This window comes from Danio rerio, chromosome 17, assembly GCF_052040795.2.
Source record: "Danio rerio strain M-AB ecotype USA chromosome 17, GRCz13ab, whole genome shotgun sequence".
NCBI lineage: Eukaryota > Metazoa > Chordata > Actinopteri > Cypriniformes > Danionidae > Danio > Danio rerio.
Window position 1 is genome coordinate 58,317,046 of NC_141037.1, and position 20,434 is coordinate 58,337,479.

At 40.2% G+C, this 20,434-nt stretch overlaps 1 protein-coding gene across 8 annotated transcripts in view; it reads left to right on the forward strand.

Moving 5' to 3' along the window:
- Nucleotides 1-20,434, forward strand: part of esrrb (estrogen-related receptor beta) — a 158,244-nt gene that overhangs the window by 58,629 nt on the left and 79,181 nt on the right. For all 8 annotated transcript variants that reach the window (XR_015512513.1, XR_015512514.1, XR_015512515.1 and 5 more), the window contains 1 exon segment: nt 1,416-1,532. Coding sequence is in view for 5 of the 8 variants with exons in the window: in XM_087288899.1 (XP_087145025.1) it covers nt 1,416-1,532 (117 nt within the window). In the remaining 3 variants the exon portion in view is untranslated.

Sequence of the window (20,434 nt, forward strand, 5' to 3'; positions counted from 1 at the left end):
CTTTTAAACTGTATAACTCTGGTCAAATGTTTTGGGTCTCCTTCCACAAGCTTCTCACAATAGTTTGCAGGAGTTTTGGCCCATTCCTCCTGCAGAATTGCTGTAACGGAGTCAGATTTGTAGGCTGTCTTGCTCACACAAGCTTTTTCAACTCTGCCCACACATTCTCTATATATTAGCCTACTATAAAAATGACAAAGTTGGCTTCAAATGCATAATGAGCCTTTATGATTATATGTTTATTTTCCTGTTGAGCACAGGTGTCAAACTCAGTTCCTAAAGGGCCGCAGCCCTGCACAGTTTAGTTCCAACCCTAATTAAACACACCTGATCAAACTAATTGAGTCCTTCAGGCTTGTTTGAAACCTACAGGTAAGTGTGTTGGAGCAGGGTTGGAACTATACTGTGCAGGGCTTCGGCCCTCCAGGAATTGAGTTTGACACCCCTGCTCTATAGGATTGAAGTCAGGGCTTTGTGATGGCCACTCCAAAACATTCACTCTGTTGTCCTTAAAGCACATTTGAACTAATTTGGCAGTGTGCTTAGGGTCGTGGTCTGTTAGGAAGAGCCATTTGTGGCCAAGTTTCCTGGCTGATGTCTTGAGATGTTGCTTCAGGATTTCTTCATCATGTTCTTTCTTCATGATGCCATCTATGCTGTGAAGTGGACCAGTCCCTCCTGCAGCAAAACAGCCCCACAACATGATGCTGCCGCCCCCATACTGCACAGTTGGGATGGTGTTCCTAGGCTTGTTCCTCTTTGTCCTCCAAATGTAACACTGCTCATTATGGCCAAACAGTTCCGTCTTAGCTCCATCAGAGCACAGGACATGTCTCCACACATTAGTCTGTTCCCAGTGTCATTCAGCTAACTGTAATCTGGCTTTGTTGTTGATTCTGGCTTGTTCATTTCCCCATGTTGACACACAAGGAAGCAGTGTGTTTGAGCTTTTCCTTCAACACTATTCTACAGTTGTGCCTCACATTAACTCAAATGTTGTCAATTAGCCAATCAGAAACCTCCAAAACCCTGACATCATCATCTGAGCTTTTCCAGAAGCAGAATGATCTCATTGTGTGTAAACTTGACTTTCAAGATAAACAAATATGACTTTCTGCAGAGGAACAAATATTAGAGGAAATACTGTGAACAATTCCTGAATCTGTTCAACATCATTTGGGAAATATTTGGAAGAGTAAATAATAACTGTGAGTTCAGCTGTGTCTGCATGGCGTGGAGCTCTGTGCCGCTGTCTCTCCTGCTTCTGCTGTGTCTTCATCTTCTGGCCGCTTCAAATTGAGTAAAAGATGATTTGATGAATGGAGTGATGTATGGAGCGGCCTGTGAAGCCTTTGATAGATGCGCTGGGTTGTTTGTGTTTTGATTGGGTTGTTTGTTTGTGTGTGTCTGCGCAGGTAACATCGAGTACAGCTGTCCGGCCACCAACGAGTGCGAGATCACCAAACGGAGACGCAAGTCCTGCCAGGCCTGCAGATTCATGAAGTGTCTGAAAGTGGGCATGCTGAAGGAGGGTGAGCGACACACACACACACACACATATAAACATATAACACATACACACACACACACACACACTGAAACCCACACATAAACCCACAGACATAGACACACACATAACTCATAACACATGCACACACACACACACACACACACACACACACACACATATAAACATATAACACATACACACACACACACACACGCACACACAGAAACCCACACATAAATCCACAGACATAGACACACACATAACTCATAACACATGCACACACACATATAAACATATAACACATACACTCACACACACACACACACACAGAAAACAGACATATACACACATAACTCATAACACATGCACACACACTCACATATACAAACATAACACATACACTCACTCACTCACACACAGAGAAACCCACGGACACACACATACACGTAACACATACGTTCACTCACACACACACACACACAGACCCACAGACATATACACACACATAACTCATAACACATGCACACACACACACACACACACACACATGCAAATAACACATGCACATACATGCATACACACACACTCACTCACACACAGAGAGATGTGCGTACACACCGCACATGCACGCACATACACACATATATACTAACATAAGCGCACACACAGATGCATACAAATACAAACACACATTCTTACACACACCCACACATATACAAGCACACACACAGACATGCACTTACACACTCTTTCAGTCACTTACACAGAGAGATGCACACACACAGACACAAACACATCATGCATACACTCACACAAAGTCACTAATTCACGCAAATAATAGAGACGCATGCACAAACAAACACACACACACATGCATACACATACAAACACACTCACATTTTCACACACACACACACATGCACATACACACACACATACACAGCATGCATACACACACATGCGCACACACACACCGCACTTGCACACACACACACGCATATATGCACATACACACACATATAAACACTCACATTCTCACACACAAACACACACACACACACACACACATGCTCACGCTCACTCATTCATGCAAATAATAGAGACGCATACACACACATGCATAAACATACAAACACACTCACATTTTCACACACACACATGCACATACACAAACACATACACAGCATGCATACACACACATGCACACACACCGCACATGCACACAAGCATATATGCACATACACACACATATAAACACTCACATTCTCAAACACACACACACATGCTCACTCATTGACGCAAATAATAGAGACACATGCACAAACATACACACACACACATGCATACACATACAAACACACTCACATTTTCACACACACACACACACATGCACATACACACACACATACACAGCATGCATACACACACATACACACACACCGCACATGCACACAAGCATATATGCACATACACACACATATAAACACTCACATTCTCACACACAAACACACACACACACACACACATGCTCACACTCACTCATTCACGCAAATAATAGAGACGCATGTACAAACATACACACACACACACACACACACACACACATGCTCACGCTCACTCATTGACGCAAATAATAGAGACACATGCACAAACATACACACACACACATGCATACACATACAAACACACTCACATTTTCACACACACACACACACATGCACATACACACACACATACACAGCATGCAAACACACACATGCGCACACACACACCGCACTTGCACACACACACACACACACACATATATGCACATACACACACATATAAACACTCACATTCTCACACACAAACACACACACACACACACACACATGCTCACGCTCACTCATTCACGCAAATAATAGAGACGCATGTACAAACATTCACACACACACACACACACACATGCTCACACTCACTCATTGATGCAAATAATAGAGACACATGTACAAACATACACACACACACACACACACACACACACACACACACATGCTCACTCATTCATGCAAATAATAGAGACGCATACACACACACACATGCATAAACATACAAACACACTCACATTTTCACACACACACACACACACACACACACATGCACATACACAAACACATACACAGCATGCATACACACACATGCACACACACCGCACATGCACACAAGCATATATGCACATACACACACATATAAACACTCACATTCTCACTCACAAACACACACACACACACACACACACACACACACACACACACACACACACACATGCTCACACTCACTCATTCACGCAAATAATAGAGGCGCATGTACAAACATACACACACACACACACACACACACACACACACACATGCTCACGCTCACACATTCACGCAAATAATAGAGACGCATGTACAAACATTCACACACACACACACACACACACACACACACACACACACACACATATACATACACACACACACACACACATGCACATGCATACACACACATTCATTCACACACCGCACATGCACACACACACACACGCATATATGCACATACACACACATATAAACACTTACATTCTCACACACACCTACACATATAAACACACACACATGCTCACGCTCACTCATTCACGCAAATAATAGAGACGCATATACAAACAAACACACACACACACACACGCAACTCACATGCATGCTTACACACACACACACACACCCACACACATTCAAACTCACTCACACACACAATGGATTTTTTTAGGTGTGTGTGTGTGTGCATGCGCGTGTGTGCGCGTGTGTGTTAGTGTGTGTGTGTGTGTGTGTGTGTGTGTGGCAGAACTGTAACTGTACGCCGACTGGACTCTTCTCTCCTCGTTGTATTGATCCGCTAAATGTTTTCCGAACATCTCGGCTCTCTTCCTGCGGATGCTTCTTTAAAGTCCTGCCGTCTGACAATTAAACACACACACACACTCACACACACACACACACACACACACACACACACACACACACACACACACACACACACACACACACACACACACACACACACACACACACACACTCACGTCCTGCTTTCTTACCTTTCCCTTCTATTCCCCTCTGCTTTACACACATACAGTAATGCTTTAGCTCATCATGTACTGCTGCATTATTAACATCCACAGTAGTGTTTCTCATCATCAGTTAATGCATTATATTTCATTACTGATCTGAACCAGGATTAAGTCATACTGTAATGAATGCAATGTTCATAGTTCGTTCATATTAGTAAGTGCGTTAACTAATTAAGCATTATTTTAAAGTGTTAGCCATACTAATATTGTCCTGATTTATTTAAATGCAGTCAGTGTCAGCAATGGAAACGTAAACACTGTATTAAATATATTTTCACACCAAACAACTAACTGTACATATGATGATACACTTACTTAAGACACTACATGACTTGGTATAAGTTCTTGCACTCTAAAACAGCTAGCTAAATTAGTTAATTAATTATTGCATTTGTTTATTCATTTATCAATTAATCAATTAACTAATTAATCAGTTAATTAAAACAATTATTAAATTAATTAAATTATTTAATATGAATTTATTTAAAGTACTGAATTAATTTATTAATTTGATTATTTATTTATTATTTATTTTTTATTATTATTTGTTTAATTATTTAATTTCATTGTCTTTTTGGCTTAGTCCCTTTATTAATCAGGGCTCACCACAATGGAATGAACCGCCAACTTTATTTATTTGATAATTTTTTCATTTATTTGATTATTTATTTATTTAAAAATTATTTTATTTTTTTATCATTTATTTGATTAATTATTTATTTGATTATTTGATTATTTATTTATTTTTTGATTATTTATTTATTTTGTTGATTATTTATTTATTTTTTGATTATTTATTTATTTGATTTTTTTATTATTTATTTCATTGTTTATTTATTTGATTATTTATTTGTTTTTTTATAATTAATTTGTTTCATTATTATTATTAATATTATTATTATTTATTTAATTTTTTATTTCATTATTTAATTTTATTGTCTTTTTGGTTTAGTTTCTTGATTCTATTATTATTTTTATCTGGGGTCACCAGGGCGGAATGAACCGCCAACTTATCCAGGATAGGTTTTACTCAGTGGATGCCCTTCGAGCCACAACCCATCTCTGGGAAACAACCATTCACACTCTTTTTATTATTTAATTTATTTGCTATAACTTAATTAAAATGACTGAATTAATTAATTTATTTGATTGTTTATTTATTTTTATTTTTATTAAAACAACCAGTCTCTTCCAATGAGGTCAGAAAAATGTAAAATAATATAAAAATAGTTTTGCTTATTGTTCTGACCACATTGGCAGGTTTATATTTATTTATTTATTTATTTACTTTTTTTTGTTTAAACATGAACTTATTTCAATTTAAGAAAAGAAGACACTGATATTTAAACATGCATAAATCAACATAAATCAATGTGTGTGTGTGTGTGTGCGTGCGCGCGTGTGTGTGTGTGTGTGTGTTTCCATCTTACTGTTTTGAAGGGACAGTTTACCAAAAAATGAAAGTTATGTCATCATTTACTCTCCCTTCACTCGTTTCAAACCTTTAAGAGTTTCTTTCTTCTGTTGAACACAAAGGAAGATATTTAGAAAAATGTTGCAAGCATGTAACAAATGACCTCCATAGTATTTGCTTTTCCCACAATGGAAGTCAATGGTTGCAGATTTCCAGCTTTCTCTTCTTTAACTTTCCAGAAAGGTTTATAACCACCTGAGAGAGAGTGAATAGTGTGTACATTTTCATTTTTGGGTGAACTGTCTCTTTAATAATGTTAAGCTGTTTATGCCAGAAAGCTGCTTTGTAACCATAATTTACAACATGCAAATAAACCTTTAGTATGCAAATAAATGTATAATACACAATTGAACGTATAATATACAATTACATTTATAGTACACTTATTTGAATATTAAGATACAGCGGGAAAGATACAGCACTGTTCTCAGAAAGCATATGTCTAAAGGTGCCATTGGTTTGAAATGTTCCCCAGATGTTAGTAACAACTAAAGAAATCCATATATGCAAAGAAAACAAATCAAATTAGTTTACAAATAAAGTTCTGTGTGATATAATGAAATAACTCAGGGACATAAAACTGAACACATGAAGAAAGGGAGGTGTAGATCGGCAGTGAAAGCCCAGACAGCAGCTGAAATATCTCAGTAGTTCATCAGCAACTGTTCCTCAGTGTAAATGAATATCAGCTGCTTCAGTCCAACATCTACAACAGCAGGAGGATGAAGATGATACCTGGCCGAACATTTTATCAAGACATTGATCCAAGACGCAGCCAAGAAATGCTTTCAGAGAAAGAAAATCAAGCTGTAGAATGGCCCAGCCAATCACCTGATCCGAATCCAATAGAGAATACAGAATAAAGCTCAGATTTGATAGACGAGACCCACAGAACCATTAAGATTTACACACTCTGTTGAAGTCTGAGCAATGCATGATGCTTCTCTCTCCATATGAGAGGCGTCTTTAAGCTACAGCACCAATAAAAGCCTTTTATACACAGCATTAAACACATTTCAGTAGTTCAGTGCTTTCTTCTTCTGTCATTTCATTCTTATTACACACAATATTTTTAAGATTTTGATGTTTTGTTTTATTGTTGTTTGTATTATTTTGGGTTTTAACAAAATCTGCCTCGTCTCCATGTCAACAGCTCCTGTAGAAATATTAATCCCAGGAAAAAAACACAATGTGTTTAATACTTGTTTCCCCCGCTGCATTTGTGCCAGAAAGCACATAAACGCATAGTAAAAACTGCTCCTTCTCAGTGTATATACACTCGTGTGTGTAAGATGATATCGAGCATGTGTGTGTGTGTGTGTGTGTGTGTGTGTGTGTGTGTGTTAGCGGCTGGATTAAGAGCCGCTCTGAAATGGTTTCTGCTTCAGCCACAATCCATCTGTGCCCGTGAAAGCTCTTCCGTCTATATGGAGCTGAATGAAGTAACGGAATCTCTCCACTGCACGAGACGCCGAGAATGAATCACATTACGAGCTGATGAAAAATTAATGCAAATATATTATCAGGAGGAATAAGAGCCCAGAAAATAGGGAGAGATTGTCAGAAATGAATCACCTTTGTCCAATGGAGCTTAAAGAGACAGTTCACCCTAAAATGAAAATCCACTTAATGTATATAAGACGCAATCTGTGTAATCATATTTATACAACAGCTCTGTCTGGTTCTCGAATCTGATTGGCTGATAGCTGTGATATATTTAAGTATCTGTACAGCCTCTTTACCCTTTATGTATTACTCCGCCCACATACAGCCAGCAACAAGCAGAGACGCTACAAATATTACTGCTGTTAGACAACAAAATATACTTTTGAGGCTTTTATTAGTGGAGAATGTAGTTGTTTAGATTGCAACTATGCAGTTTATTTGCAAGAACAGTGCCTATTTTAAAATATTTATAATTTCTATGAAAGCTCGTCGACAGCCATAGCGTAGACCAAAGACGGTTGATGCTTTCTATCCACAAGATGGCGACAGAAACGCATAATAAGCCCTTACGCAGTCTGATTTCTTACTACAGCAGATCAAATCATTATTAAACTGGTAAGCACACCTGCCAACACTCCTGTTTTTCACAGGGAGTATCCTGTATTTCATCTCTCGCAACCATCCCATTTTTATTCCTTCCTAAAAAACGTCCGTAATTTCACCCAGCCCCCTCTTTGGTATAATCTGTAAACACCCCCAGGTTGCAAACTTTGGTACAGTACCCGATTGAAGCGGCCGCCCAAAACCAGCTGCATCCTATACCAGTTCTCAACAGTGTCATTCACCCTCAAACACCAACCCTCCTCCTAGTCTCTCAGATTTTCAGAGACATGTTGGCAGGTTAGATGATCTTTTTGTATGTTGTAGTGCTGTATTTATACCGATTTTCTCGCATATCAGGAATGTGTTTTGTGTTGGCAGACAGAAATAAGCAAAGTGTGCAGGTGTTTTGCGTTCTGACGTCAGCTGCAGATGTGAATGAATGGCGGAAGAAAGTAGTTCCTAATAAAAAGGGGGTTTGCTCTCGTGGATAGGGAAACCTTACCGCACAGACATCAATTAGCCTAGAAATAATTAATTTCATTTGTTAAGCTCAAAGATTTGTTTCAAAACGATTTCTAAATTCAGTTTTCATTTGCAGCAAACGAATAAATGAACAATAACAACGAAGTGTGCTATTTCCAAATGCACCTGATATGAGAATTTTTTTCGGCTTAGTCCCTTATTCATCAGGGGTCACAACAGCGTAATGAACTGCCAACTATTCCGACAAAACTATTCCGGAATGAACTGCCAACTATGTTTTACACAGTGGATGCCCTTCCAGCTGCAACCCAGTACTGGGGAACGCCACAGTGGCTTCTCCTGCTGAACTAAACTACATTTCTCTGCCTCATATTGGCGCACGTTTATCAGCAGATCATTATAATGTTCTCTTTGGTTTCTCATTGACTGGAGACTGGGTCTTATGCAATATTCCAGTTTAGTGCATACTTCTAATTCGTATCTTTGTTTTGAAACACAGCTAGTTATGCAAGCCTCATATGTAAATGTGTGTGTGTCGGATTTGGATTGGTAGTTTGGTGGACAGCCGCTTTTGTCATTGTGCGGACAGAAGTGACCCTCTGCTTGTGGCCTTGAAAAGCTGATTGATTTGTCGCTCACGTCGCGTCGCAACAGAGACAGACTCTGACCTTGTGATTGAGGAGGACGCAGGACGGCCCGCAAGATGCTTTTCACAACATCGCATTCATTTGCCAAACAGAACAACATAGTTTCATAATGCGGACAGATAGTGGAGAAAACATGTTAGAAACGGAACTTTATGAACAAACTCAATCTGTATTTATTAATCAGATCATCTAAGAGCCTGTATGCTGAGAACTGCACCTTCATTATATTTCCAGGTTATCAACACATTTCTAATCTAATAGTTTTAATAAATCATCTCTAATAATTTGATTTATTTTCTCTTTACTATGATGACAGCACATAATATTAGACTAGATATTCTTCAAGACACTAGTGTTCAGCTTAAAGTGACATTTAAAGCCTTAACTAGGGTAAAGCAGGGGCGCAACTGCACATTTACTGATGGGTATGCGGCTTCAACTTTTGCGCGCCCCCCTTCAATCCAACTATATTTTATAACAGGCAAGTGATAAAATGTGGAAAATATTTCCATCAATATATTAAAGATATTTTTTCATAAAGATATCAATATGCTTCAAAAAATACAGTGTCGCAGTTCTGAACACAACTGAAATAGTATGAAGTAGTAAAAGGTATAATTACATTACGCATGTTAAATCGCAAAGAAATGCATCTCATACCACCCCAAATTTCTTCTCAATTTAATTTTCCCTCACTAAATGATTATATCACCTTGACTAGCCTTGCTTTTGGACTTTTTGTACTACATTTGTCAAAACAAAATGATAGACATGGGAGTCCTAAAGGGCAAAAGAGCATTGCAATTACTTCTCACATGCACACTGTGAGAAGTGTAAGGTCTGTCTTTGCAAGAACAATTGACTGAAACTGCTAAAAGTTAAATAAAAAAGACTGTCAAATGTTTAGTGTAACAAAAAAAAAAACAGAAACAAACAGTGTGAAATGTTCTATTTAATTGAAACGTTATAACTTTGTTTGTAGCTAAAATTAAAATAGTTTTGAGCTAAGAAGTTACCAAAAGGCTGGATGAATCAATATGATACATATTAAATTCATAAAAACATGTATATGGTATGAAAAATGGGAGTGGGGGGAGCAGAATGATTTTTTTATTTAATAAAATAAAATATTATACGCGTATAAAATGCTAAAAAAACATTTTTAACAAATATATATATATATATATATATATATATATATATATATATATATATATATATATATATATATATATATATATTATTTGAAACTTTTAATATGGATAACTTCAAAAATAGTTTTGGCACAATGGCGCCCCCCATGTGTGGCGCCCCTATGCGCCGCATATACTGCATACCCCCTTTTTGCGCCACTGGGGTAAAGTTAGGGTAATTAGGCAAGTCATTGTATAACAGTGGGTTGTTCTGTTGCAGTACAGCTAAATTAGTAGTAAATTAGCACAACTTAAAGGGTTAGTTCACCCAAAAATGATCATTTACCACTTTATAACCACCTCAAGTGGTTATAAGTGAAGTTTATTTCTAAACTAATTTTGAGAGCATCACGTGCTCATGATTGCTTGTGACTGGTCCTGCATTATCCAGTTCATGATTGACCAATCAGACGAGTCCTAAGCCACTATAAACACCCTCAGTTCCATATAGCAGCCATCTTTGTTTTGAAGAATCCCCCCTCCCAACCCCTACTCCTCCTCCTTAGATGGGTGGCATGGTTTCCTAATGGTTAGCACTGTTGCATTACAGCAAGAACGTCACTGGTTCTGGTCTATACCAAGCCAGCCGACATTTCTGTGCAGAGTTTACACGTTCTCCCCGTGCTCACGTGGGTTTCTCCCGGGTTCCTCGGTACAGCAGGGGAGTTCTCCAGATCTACCTGAGCTCCAACTCCCCTCTCGCCTTGAAAACGGGAGGGAGCCCCGGGTTCGAGGATCTTATGAGCTCAGGGCTCTCTCCCTGGACAGCATGCCAAACACGCTTTATAATCAATCATCAGCTGAGTGTGAACTCTTGAAACATGTATAAGTGCATTTCTTCTGTAAAACACAACAGAAAGCTGGAAACCTGTAACCATTGACTTCCAATAACAAATACTACGGAAGTTAATGCACTGTGTGATAAATTAGTCTTGACGGTATATGTTTTTAGGTCATTGTAACTTATTAAACTAAGTTTCAAGAGTTCACACTTAGCTGATGATTGATTTTAAGCTAGTTTGGCATGCTGTCCCGGGAGAGAGCCCCGAGCTCAAAAGATCCTCGAGCCCGGAGCTCCCTCCCGTTGCAGGGCGAGAGGGGAGTTTGAACTCGGGTAGATCTCGAGAACCCTCTTCCTCCTGCTGCGTAAGGATTGCTAAGGTGATGTGTTGCTGACAGAATTGAATTTGGTGCTAATTTGGTTCAGTCAATTTACTTAAGTCTCATGTTTTTGGGAGTGTGGGAGGAAACCGGAGGACCCGGGGAAAACCCACGCGAGCACGGGGAGAACATGAACTCCACACGGAAATGCTGACCGTTTAGGTGGATACCCAAGTCGGAAGGATTTTTTGCTGTGAGGCCGCAGTGCTAGCCACTGGGCCGCCGTGCTGCCCTGCAGAAAAGAGGAGGAGAAGGGGTGGAAGGGGGGATTCTTCAAGACGAAGATGACTAAAGGTAAGATGTTTGGTTATTTATACTGGGTTAGGAGAAGGCTGATTGGTGGTTCGTACATTAGCTTGACTCAGGGCCAGCCGTGTCAGTCATAAGCACATGATCCTCTCGAAATTAGTTTATGAATAAACTTCAATAAGCATGTTCTAACTTAATTTTAAAGGTTAAGCAAGCTATTTGAGGTCAGTTTAACAAAATATAAGTTCACTGGACTCGTAAGGTTAATTTTATTCAGCTAGGCAACCAGGATTTTTTCACAGTGTGGTTACAGCTTTCCAACATTTTTCAAAACATCTTCTTTTGTGTTCAGTTATGAGTGTTAAACTAAACAAGTAAATTTGTGTAGATTATGACGTAATTATTAGATGAACTACCCCTTTAAAATCAAATAAGTCTACACACACACACACACACACACACACACACACTTAAAAACCTGAGCACAAACTAAATGTCAAATAAAGGGAAAAACGACACCTGATTTAAATGAACAAATACTACGAGGTTTTGTAGTTTGCAAGCTTGGATAATTTTACTGAAAATACATTTGCAGTTTTAACAAAGAATTTTCCTTCGGCTTACTCCCCTATTCATCAGGGGGCGCCACAGCGGAATGAACCACCAACTATTCCAACAAAACTATTCCGAAATGAACTGCCAACTATGTCTTACACAGAGGATGCCCTTCCAGCTGCAACCCAGTACTGGGAAACACTCATTCACACTCATACACTATGGCCAGTTTAGTTGATCTATTCCCCTATAGCGCATGTGTTTGGACTGTGGGGGAAACCGGAGCACGCTGAGGAAACCCACGCTAACACGGGGAGAACATGCAAACTCCACACAGAAACACCAACTGACCCAGACGGGGCTCGAACCAGCAACCTTCTTGCTGTGAGGCCACCGTGCTAACCACTGAGCCACCGTGCCGCCTGTAATGTATGTATCACACATAATTCTCTCACTGCTGCTCTCTCTCGTCATGACTTTGATGAGTAATGATAGCAGAACGATCCTAAAGCTGATAAGACTGAAGCAGGATGTTTTGAGTCGCTTGGTTCCCTCAAACAGGAAGTGATCAATACCTCGACTCGGATGTCAGGGACCGCAGGGTTTTTTTCTCTCTGATCAATGGAGGCGAATCGGAGCTGGGAAGAAAAGAACAGATACTATTGAGAGATTAGACTGACGTCACCGAAGACTCTTTAAACCCACAGGACATCGCTTTCCGTCTGCTCGAAATAACATGCGGGAATCAGGTGTTGATCTCAAATTGGCGCATCGATATTTGTGTCTGATACATAGAGTGTGTGGCGCTTTAAAGAGGGGCTATTATGCTGAAATCTCTTCTATAAGGAGTTTAAACACTGTCAGCAGTGTGTGAGTATATCCAGAGTCTAATGGTGAATATTAATTAATTGAATTTGTCATAATCAGACTTGATAAAACAGTCTGCAGAAACACTTTGATTGGCATTCTCCCTTTTGTACATGTCATCAAAGGGGGAAAGCCCCGCCCATTAGTCTCCCTCATTAGCATAAACAGCCCTGACTGAGAAGCAGCCGTCTGTCCATTAGCATTTTGACATGCTGAAGATAATGTCAGCGACTAAAAGTCATTATAAAGCTTGAATATCTGCCACTATGCTGACACACAGGCATTTGTAGCTCCGCCCTCTTCTGAAAAGAGCCCAATCTCATTTGCATTTAAAGCGACAGTCACCAAAACACTACAATTAGGATCAAAGGGTGAGTTTCAGAGAGGTAGAGAACCTTATCTGTGGGGTATTTTGAGTTGAAACCTCACACACACTCTAGAGACATCACTTATTTGACATCTTGCAAAAAGGCGCATAATAGGACCCCTTTGATCCTTTATTATACATTATTAAAGTCAAACGTTGTATCCAGTGCTCATTCAGTAAAGGCACAGCTAAACAGATGTGTTTTCAGTCTTGATTTGAACGTGCCTAATGTTGGAGCACATCTGATCATTTCTGGAAGCTGATTCCAGCAGCGAGGGGTGAAGTAGCTGAAAGCCGATTCACCCTGCTTTGACTATATTATTGAATATATTGACTATATTATTAATATCGAATTATTGTCCAGCTCTAGAATAGTAGTGCTTTTATATATGCATAACATTAGCTATGCATAAGATTAGTTAATACAGTAGATACTGTGTTGTTAGTAGATGCATTAGTGGACTTACAAAATTCATTCATTTATTTAAATCCAAGATTAATAGAGCATGAGTACAAACACAATATTCATGCATTGTTTTCAACCCAGGCTCATTCTGATTACGTACCCCTGTGTACATTTTTGGAGAGCGCAAGGAGCTACTTTTTTGCAGTTTTGGTTTTCGTGAGTCCACCAGAGGCCGCTGTGTACGCTTTTTCAGATCTCAAAGTTCTCTTGCGAGTGCCGTTCGCGCCTGCTGTTCTCATGCAAATTCACTAGAGGGCGCTGACTGACTGACTGACTGACTGACCGACTGACTGACCCACCCTCCCCCTTTCCTAAACCCAACCGATAGTGTATTCAAAAGTTCTGATTGACCACAGCCCACCGCCTTTCCTAAACCCAACCAACAGTGTTTTCTAAAGCAATCCAGAAAAAGAAAAGCCCTCGCCTGATTTTTACCATGTTTTCAGATTTGACCACACTCTCACCCTGTTATTTACTAGACTTATTTTATTTTTTGTCTTCTGTTTTTGTCTTGCTTTTCTTTACTGAACTCGAACCCTGTTGTTGCAGTCGACTCCTTTCTGCGTCTCAAATCTTCCAACATATGTGGTGAGCTGCTGAGCAAACTGGTAGCATCAGAAAACCCGTCTACATGAATGCAAACCAGGGGTGTCCACATTCGGTCCTGGAGGGCCGGTGTCCTGGAGAGTTTAGCTCCAACTCTAATCAAACACACCTGAACCAGATAATCAAGCTCTTACTAGATATACTAGAAACTTCCTGGCAGGCGTGTTGAAGCAAGTTGGAACTAAGATCAGCAGGACACCGGCCCTCCAGGATTGACTTTGGACACCCCTGATGTAAGTGGTCAGCTGTTATTGCGAAAAGAAACTGTCGGCGGTGTCACACCGTCCCGTGGTGTTCATTTTAAAGAAGAAATGCAGCCATACGTACCTCTGGCTACATAATTCGCACTCTCCAGAAATGTATACGGGGGTACGTTTTCACAATGAGCCTGTGTTTATAGTATTAGTGTATGTGTGACCAAATGTCCCCACAACTATAGCAATAACAGTAACAGTTGACCTTGTGGGGACATTTTTTGGTCCCTATGAGGAAAATGGCTCATAAATCAGACAGAATGGAGTATTTTGAAAATGTAAAATGCCAAATTGTTTCCCTTGAGGGTCGTGTGTGTGTGTGGTTTTCTGTGTGTGTGGATGTGGTTTCCTCGCAGGGCCACTCTCTAAACAGGTGAGAGGATTAGCAGAGGCGTGAACATGTGTTTTCCACCAGATCAGTGCTGGACGAGGATGACATGCTGTAGATCATCTCTACTGAGAGACAGATGACTGATCTCACACACACACACACACACACACACACACACACACACACACACACACACACACACACACACACACACACAAGTCAAATCACACGTCTCATACAGGAAAGATTATCAATGGCATTGCTGAAGTATGATGTGTGGATGATGGAGATCTGGACATGTTGAGTTCTGCAGCTTTTGCAAAAAAGTGAGAAAGTAAAGATAGTACATTATGATGTCTTGCCAACAATATTCAATCTGTCATTGACACACAGTGTTGATTTTAAAACAGTTTGTGGTCCTGCCAGGTCAAGATATTTTACAGTCTAGGATGGTGCCATAGATACTCACATAGATACTAATAAAAACAACATGTTTTCTAATAGTTATATTCTCTGTAATTATAGTGCTAATTCTTACACTTTCAAGAAGAAAAATCATGAACTTTTGAAGTATTTACAGGTCAACAATGTATTAAAACTTTCCAAATAATAATGATATGTTTTTAAGATATCTGGCGGCGCAGTAAGAAGTGCTGTCGCCTCACAGCAAGAAGGTCGCTGGTTCGAGCCTTATCTGGGGCAGTTGGCGTTTCTGTGTGGAGTTTGCATGTTCTCCCTGTTTGCGTGGGTTCTGGGTGCTTCGGTTTCCCTCACAGTCCAAACACATGCGGAATGGGTAGGCTAAACTGTCTGTAGTGTATGAGTGTGAATGAGTGAGTGTGTGTGGATGTTTTCCAGAGATGGGTTGCAGCTGGAAGGGCATCTGCTGCATAAAACATATGCTGGATAAGTTGGCGGTTCATTCCACTGTGGCGACCGTGGACTAAGCTATAAAGAGAATAAATGAATGTTTTTAAGATTTCTGCACAGACAACAGCATTGGCAAAATCACACTCTACATTTGTTGTTTGGGTGTCAAGAAATAAGATCAGAATGGATGATGCCAACTTCATCAAACTTAAGTCAAATTTGGCTCGGATTTATTTTTACAGCTGCTTTACAGTAAAATTTCACTCAAGATTTACACTCACCGGCCACTTTGTTAGGTACACCTTACTAGTACTGCTTGGACCCCCTTTGCCTTCAGAGCTGCTTTAATCCTTCGTGGAATAGATTGAACAGACTTTGCTCCATATTGACATGATAGCATCACGCAGTTGCTTTATCGGCTGTACATCCATGATGCCAATCTCCCGTTCCACCACATCCCAAAGCTGCTCTATTGGATTGAGCTCTGGTGACTGTGAAGGCCATTTGAGTACAGTGAACTCATCGTCATGTTCAGCAGTCTGAGATGATTGAGCTTTATGACATGCTGCGTTATCCTGCTGGAAGTAGCCATCAGAAGATGGAGACACTGTGCTCATAAAGGGATGGACATGGTCAGCAGCAATACTCAGGTAGGCTGTGGCGTTGATGCTCAATTGGTACTAATGGACCCAAAGAAAATCTCCCCTACACCATTACACCACCACCACCAGCCTGAACCGCTGATACAAGGCAGGATGATCCATGCTTTCATGGTGTTGAGGCCAAATTGTGAGCCGAGCATCCGAATGTGTCAGCAGAAATGGAGACTCATCAGAGCAGCAACGTTTCTCCAATCTTCTATTGTGCAGTTTTGGTGAGTCTGTGTGAATTGTAGCCTCAGTTTCCTGTTCTTAGCTGACAGGAGCGGCACCCGGTGTGCTCTTCTGCTGCTGTAGCCCATCCGCCTCAAGGTTGGCCGTGTTGTGTGTTCAGAGATGCTCTTCTGCAGAGCTCGGTTGTAGCGAGTGCTTATTTGAGTTACTGTTGCCTTTCTATCAGCTGGAACCAGTCTGGACATTCTCCTCCAACCTCTGGCCTCATCAACAAGGCATTTGCACCCACAGAACTGCCGCTCACTGGATATCTCCTCTTTGTCGGAGCATTCTCTGTAAAGCCTAGAGATGGTTGTGCGTGAAAATCCCAGTAGATCAGCAGTTTCTGAAATACTCAGAGCAGCCCGTCTGGCAGCAACAACCATGCCACGTTTAAAGTCACTTAAATCCCCTTTCCTCCCCATTCTGATGCTCGCTTTAAACTGCAGCAGATCGTCTTGATCATGTCTACATGCCTAAGTGCAGTGAGCTGCTGCCATGTGATTGGTCGATTAAAAATTTGCGTTAACGAGCAGTTGGACAGGTGTACCTAATAAAGTGGCCAGTGATTGTATTTTATTGAAGAGTAATATACTAAAAGTACTTTTTTCGCTTAAAAAGGATAAATATCTGCCAGAGGGGCCAGAATTATTCACCCCTGAACATAATAGTTTTAATAATTCATCTCTAATAACTGATTTATTTTCTCTTTGCCATGATGACAGCACATAATATTAGACTAGATATTCTTCAAGACACTAGTATTCAGCTTAAAGTGACATGTAAAGGCTTCACTAGGGTAATTAGGGTAAAGTTAGGGTAATTAGGCAAGTCATTGTATAACAGTGGTTTGTTCTGGAGACAATCCAACACTAATATTGCTGAAGGGGCCAATAATATTGACCTTAAAATGGCTTTAAAACAATTAAAAACTGCAAATAAATAAATAAGACTTTCTCCAGAAGAACAAATATTAGAGGAAATACTGTGAACAATTCTGTGGGAAATAATTAAAAATAGAAAAAAAATCACACTGGCTAATAACTGTGACTTTAACTGTATATTTATTTTCAATAAACTCATAAATTAATTAATTAAACTCATAAACTTGATCAGCTGTTCAGATAACAAGGAAAGTACAATACAGTTTTGCAGTGTAAAGAGTTGGTCTGAGAAGCAAGCGATCGTGTGTGTGTGTGTGTGTGTGTGTGTGTGTGTGTGTGTGTGTGTGTGTGTGTGTGTGTGTGTGTGTGTGTGTGTGTGCGCGCGTGCGTGTGTGTGTGTGTGTGTGTGTGTGTGTGTGTGTGTGTGTGTGTGCGCGCTGGGCTCTGGCCGCACAGGTGTTTCGGGGTCAGATGTCGGCTCTGCAGGTCGCCTCTCCGTTTCTCTGGAAGCGCTCCCGAACGCAGGCCCGTCTGACAGAGTGCTGACCGGTTCAGATGCGGGTCGCCGGCAGAAATGAAAGGCAGAGTTCAGGACGCGGCGCTGCGAAATTTCCTGGCTAAAAACAGGTCAGGCTAAGCTCCCGAGACCCTGCCAAACATCCCAGCCACGCGGACACTTTCCCCCCGCGCACAGATGACAGGCACCCGCAACAGGTGACACCGCCCAAAATAAGGGCCTCCGCCAATCCTGCGGCCCCCGGCCCTTTAGCTTGTGTTTTCGGTCACGGGCCCGAAGGCTAATCCACCAGGATGCTTTGCGCTCTGGCCGTAAGCCCTCGCTCTCTCTGTCACACCGCCACGCTCGCTTTGAAGAAAACCACACTGGAGATCTGCCGGAAACACTCGCTTTCTGAACACTCCACTCAATATATTCCTCTCTATATATTTTTAAAACAGCACACACACTCTTATTGACTCACTAAACGGATATTTAGCTAGTGTTTTATTATCGGTAACACTTTACACGCTGTGAAATAAAACATTTAAAAAATCCTTCATGTTTAATGGCTCGTTTCGACTGACTGGTACGGTACGGTTCGGGTCGGTACGGGTCAAACTTTGTTTAAACTAGTTAGTTAAATTGAGATGAAACAACACAATTCTTAAGATTTCATTGGGACAACTTAATTGATTTAAGTTCATTCCACTCAAATTTGTCAGTCATCATGCTAGGTTTTTTCTTAATCTGTTTGCGTTGAGTCAACATGACCCCTGATGAATGAAGGGACTAAGCTGAAAAGAAAATGAATGATCGAATGTTTCACAATGTACTAATTTCCCAATAACATATGACATGAATTATGTAAATTCATTCCAACTGCAACCCTAGTCCCGGGAAACACCCATGCACACTCATTCACACACAATCATACTCCACGACCAGTGTAGTTAATCAACTCTGCTAGTGCAAAAACTGGAGCACCCAGAGGAAACCCATGCCAACACGGGGAGAACATGCACTGTCCACACTGAAACGCCCAGCCGGGACTCAAACCAGCAACCTTCTTGCAGTGAGGTGACAGTGCTAACCACTGAGCCACCATGCCACCCTACAGATCCATCCATTACAAGTCATCTCTCCGTGACCCTCTTGCTCCGCGTGTAATGGGAGACTTGATAGTGCCAAGGTTTAATTCCTGTCAGCATCTGTTTAATTACGGCGGTTACTGTTCTAATTAAAACAGGCACCTCTGAACCTCTGAATCTCCATCTCTACATCTCAGGACAGCGCTTTAGTCTGCAGAGCGATTTACAAGCATCTCACATCAAGATATATTTACTGGAGATACTTTGACTTTATTTTTACTTGCATGAATGCAGACACTGAGAAAAAAGATTCATTGGATTTCTAAAATATTTGAAGGCAAGTTGTTGAATTTAAAGACAGATTAAATGTAGTAAAGTTCAACTTCATTTGTTTGCTTCAATTCAGCCCATATTAATAGTTTGCAGCCACTTACCTTAACAAATTAGCAAATACATTTTTTTGAGTGAACAACTATTGTTCATAATTAATTAATGTTAGTAAATACAACTAATATTTACTAATACATTGTTATTGTGAGGTGTGTTTATGATAATCATCTTATTTAATTAAGTTAATACAGTTTCTAGCTTATTTTTCAAACAGTTTTAATTCAATTTAAGTTAAAATGACTCATTTATTCATTCATTTTCCTTCAGTTTAATACCTATATTCATCAGGGGTCGCCACAGCGGAATGAACCGCCAACTATCCCAGAATATGTTTCATGTAGTGGATGGCCTTCCACTGGGAAACACCCATACACACTCATTCACACATGCAACTCCACACAGGAAGTCCAACTGACCCTTTAAAAATTCTTTAAAATATATATATTTTTGTTGAACAAAGGAAGATATTTA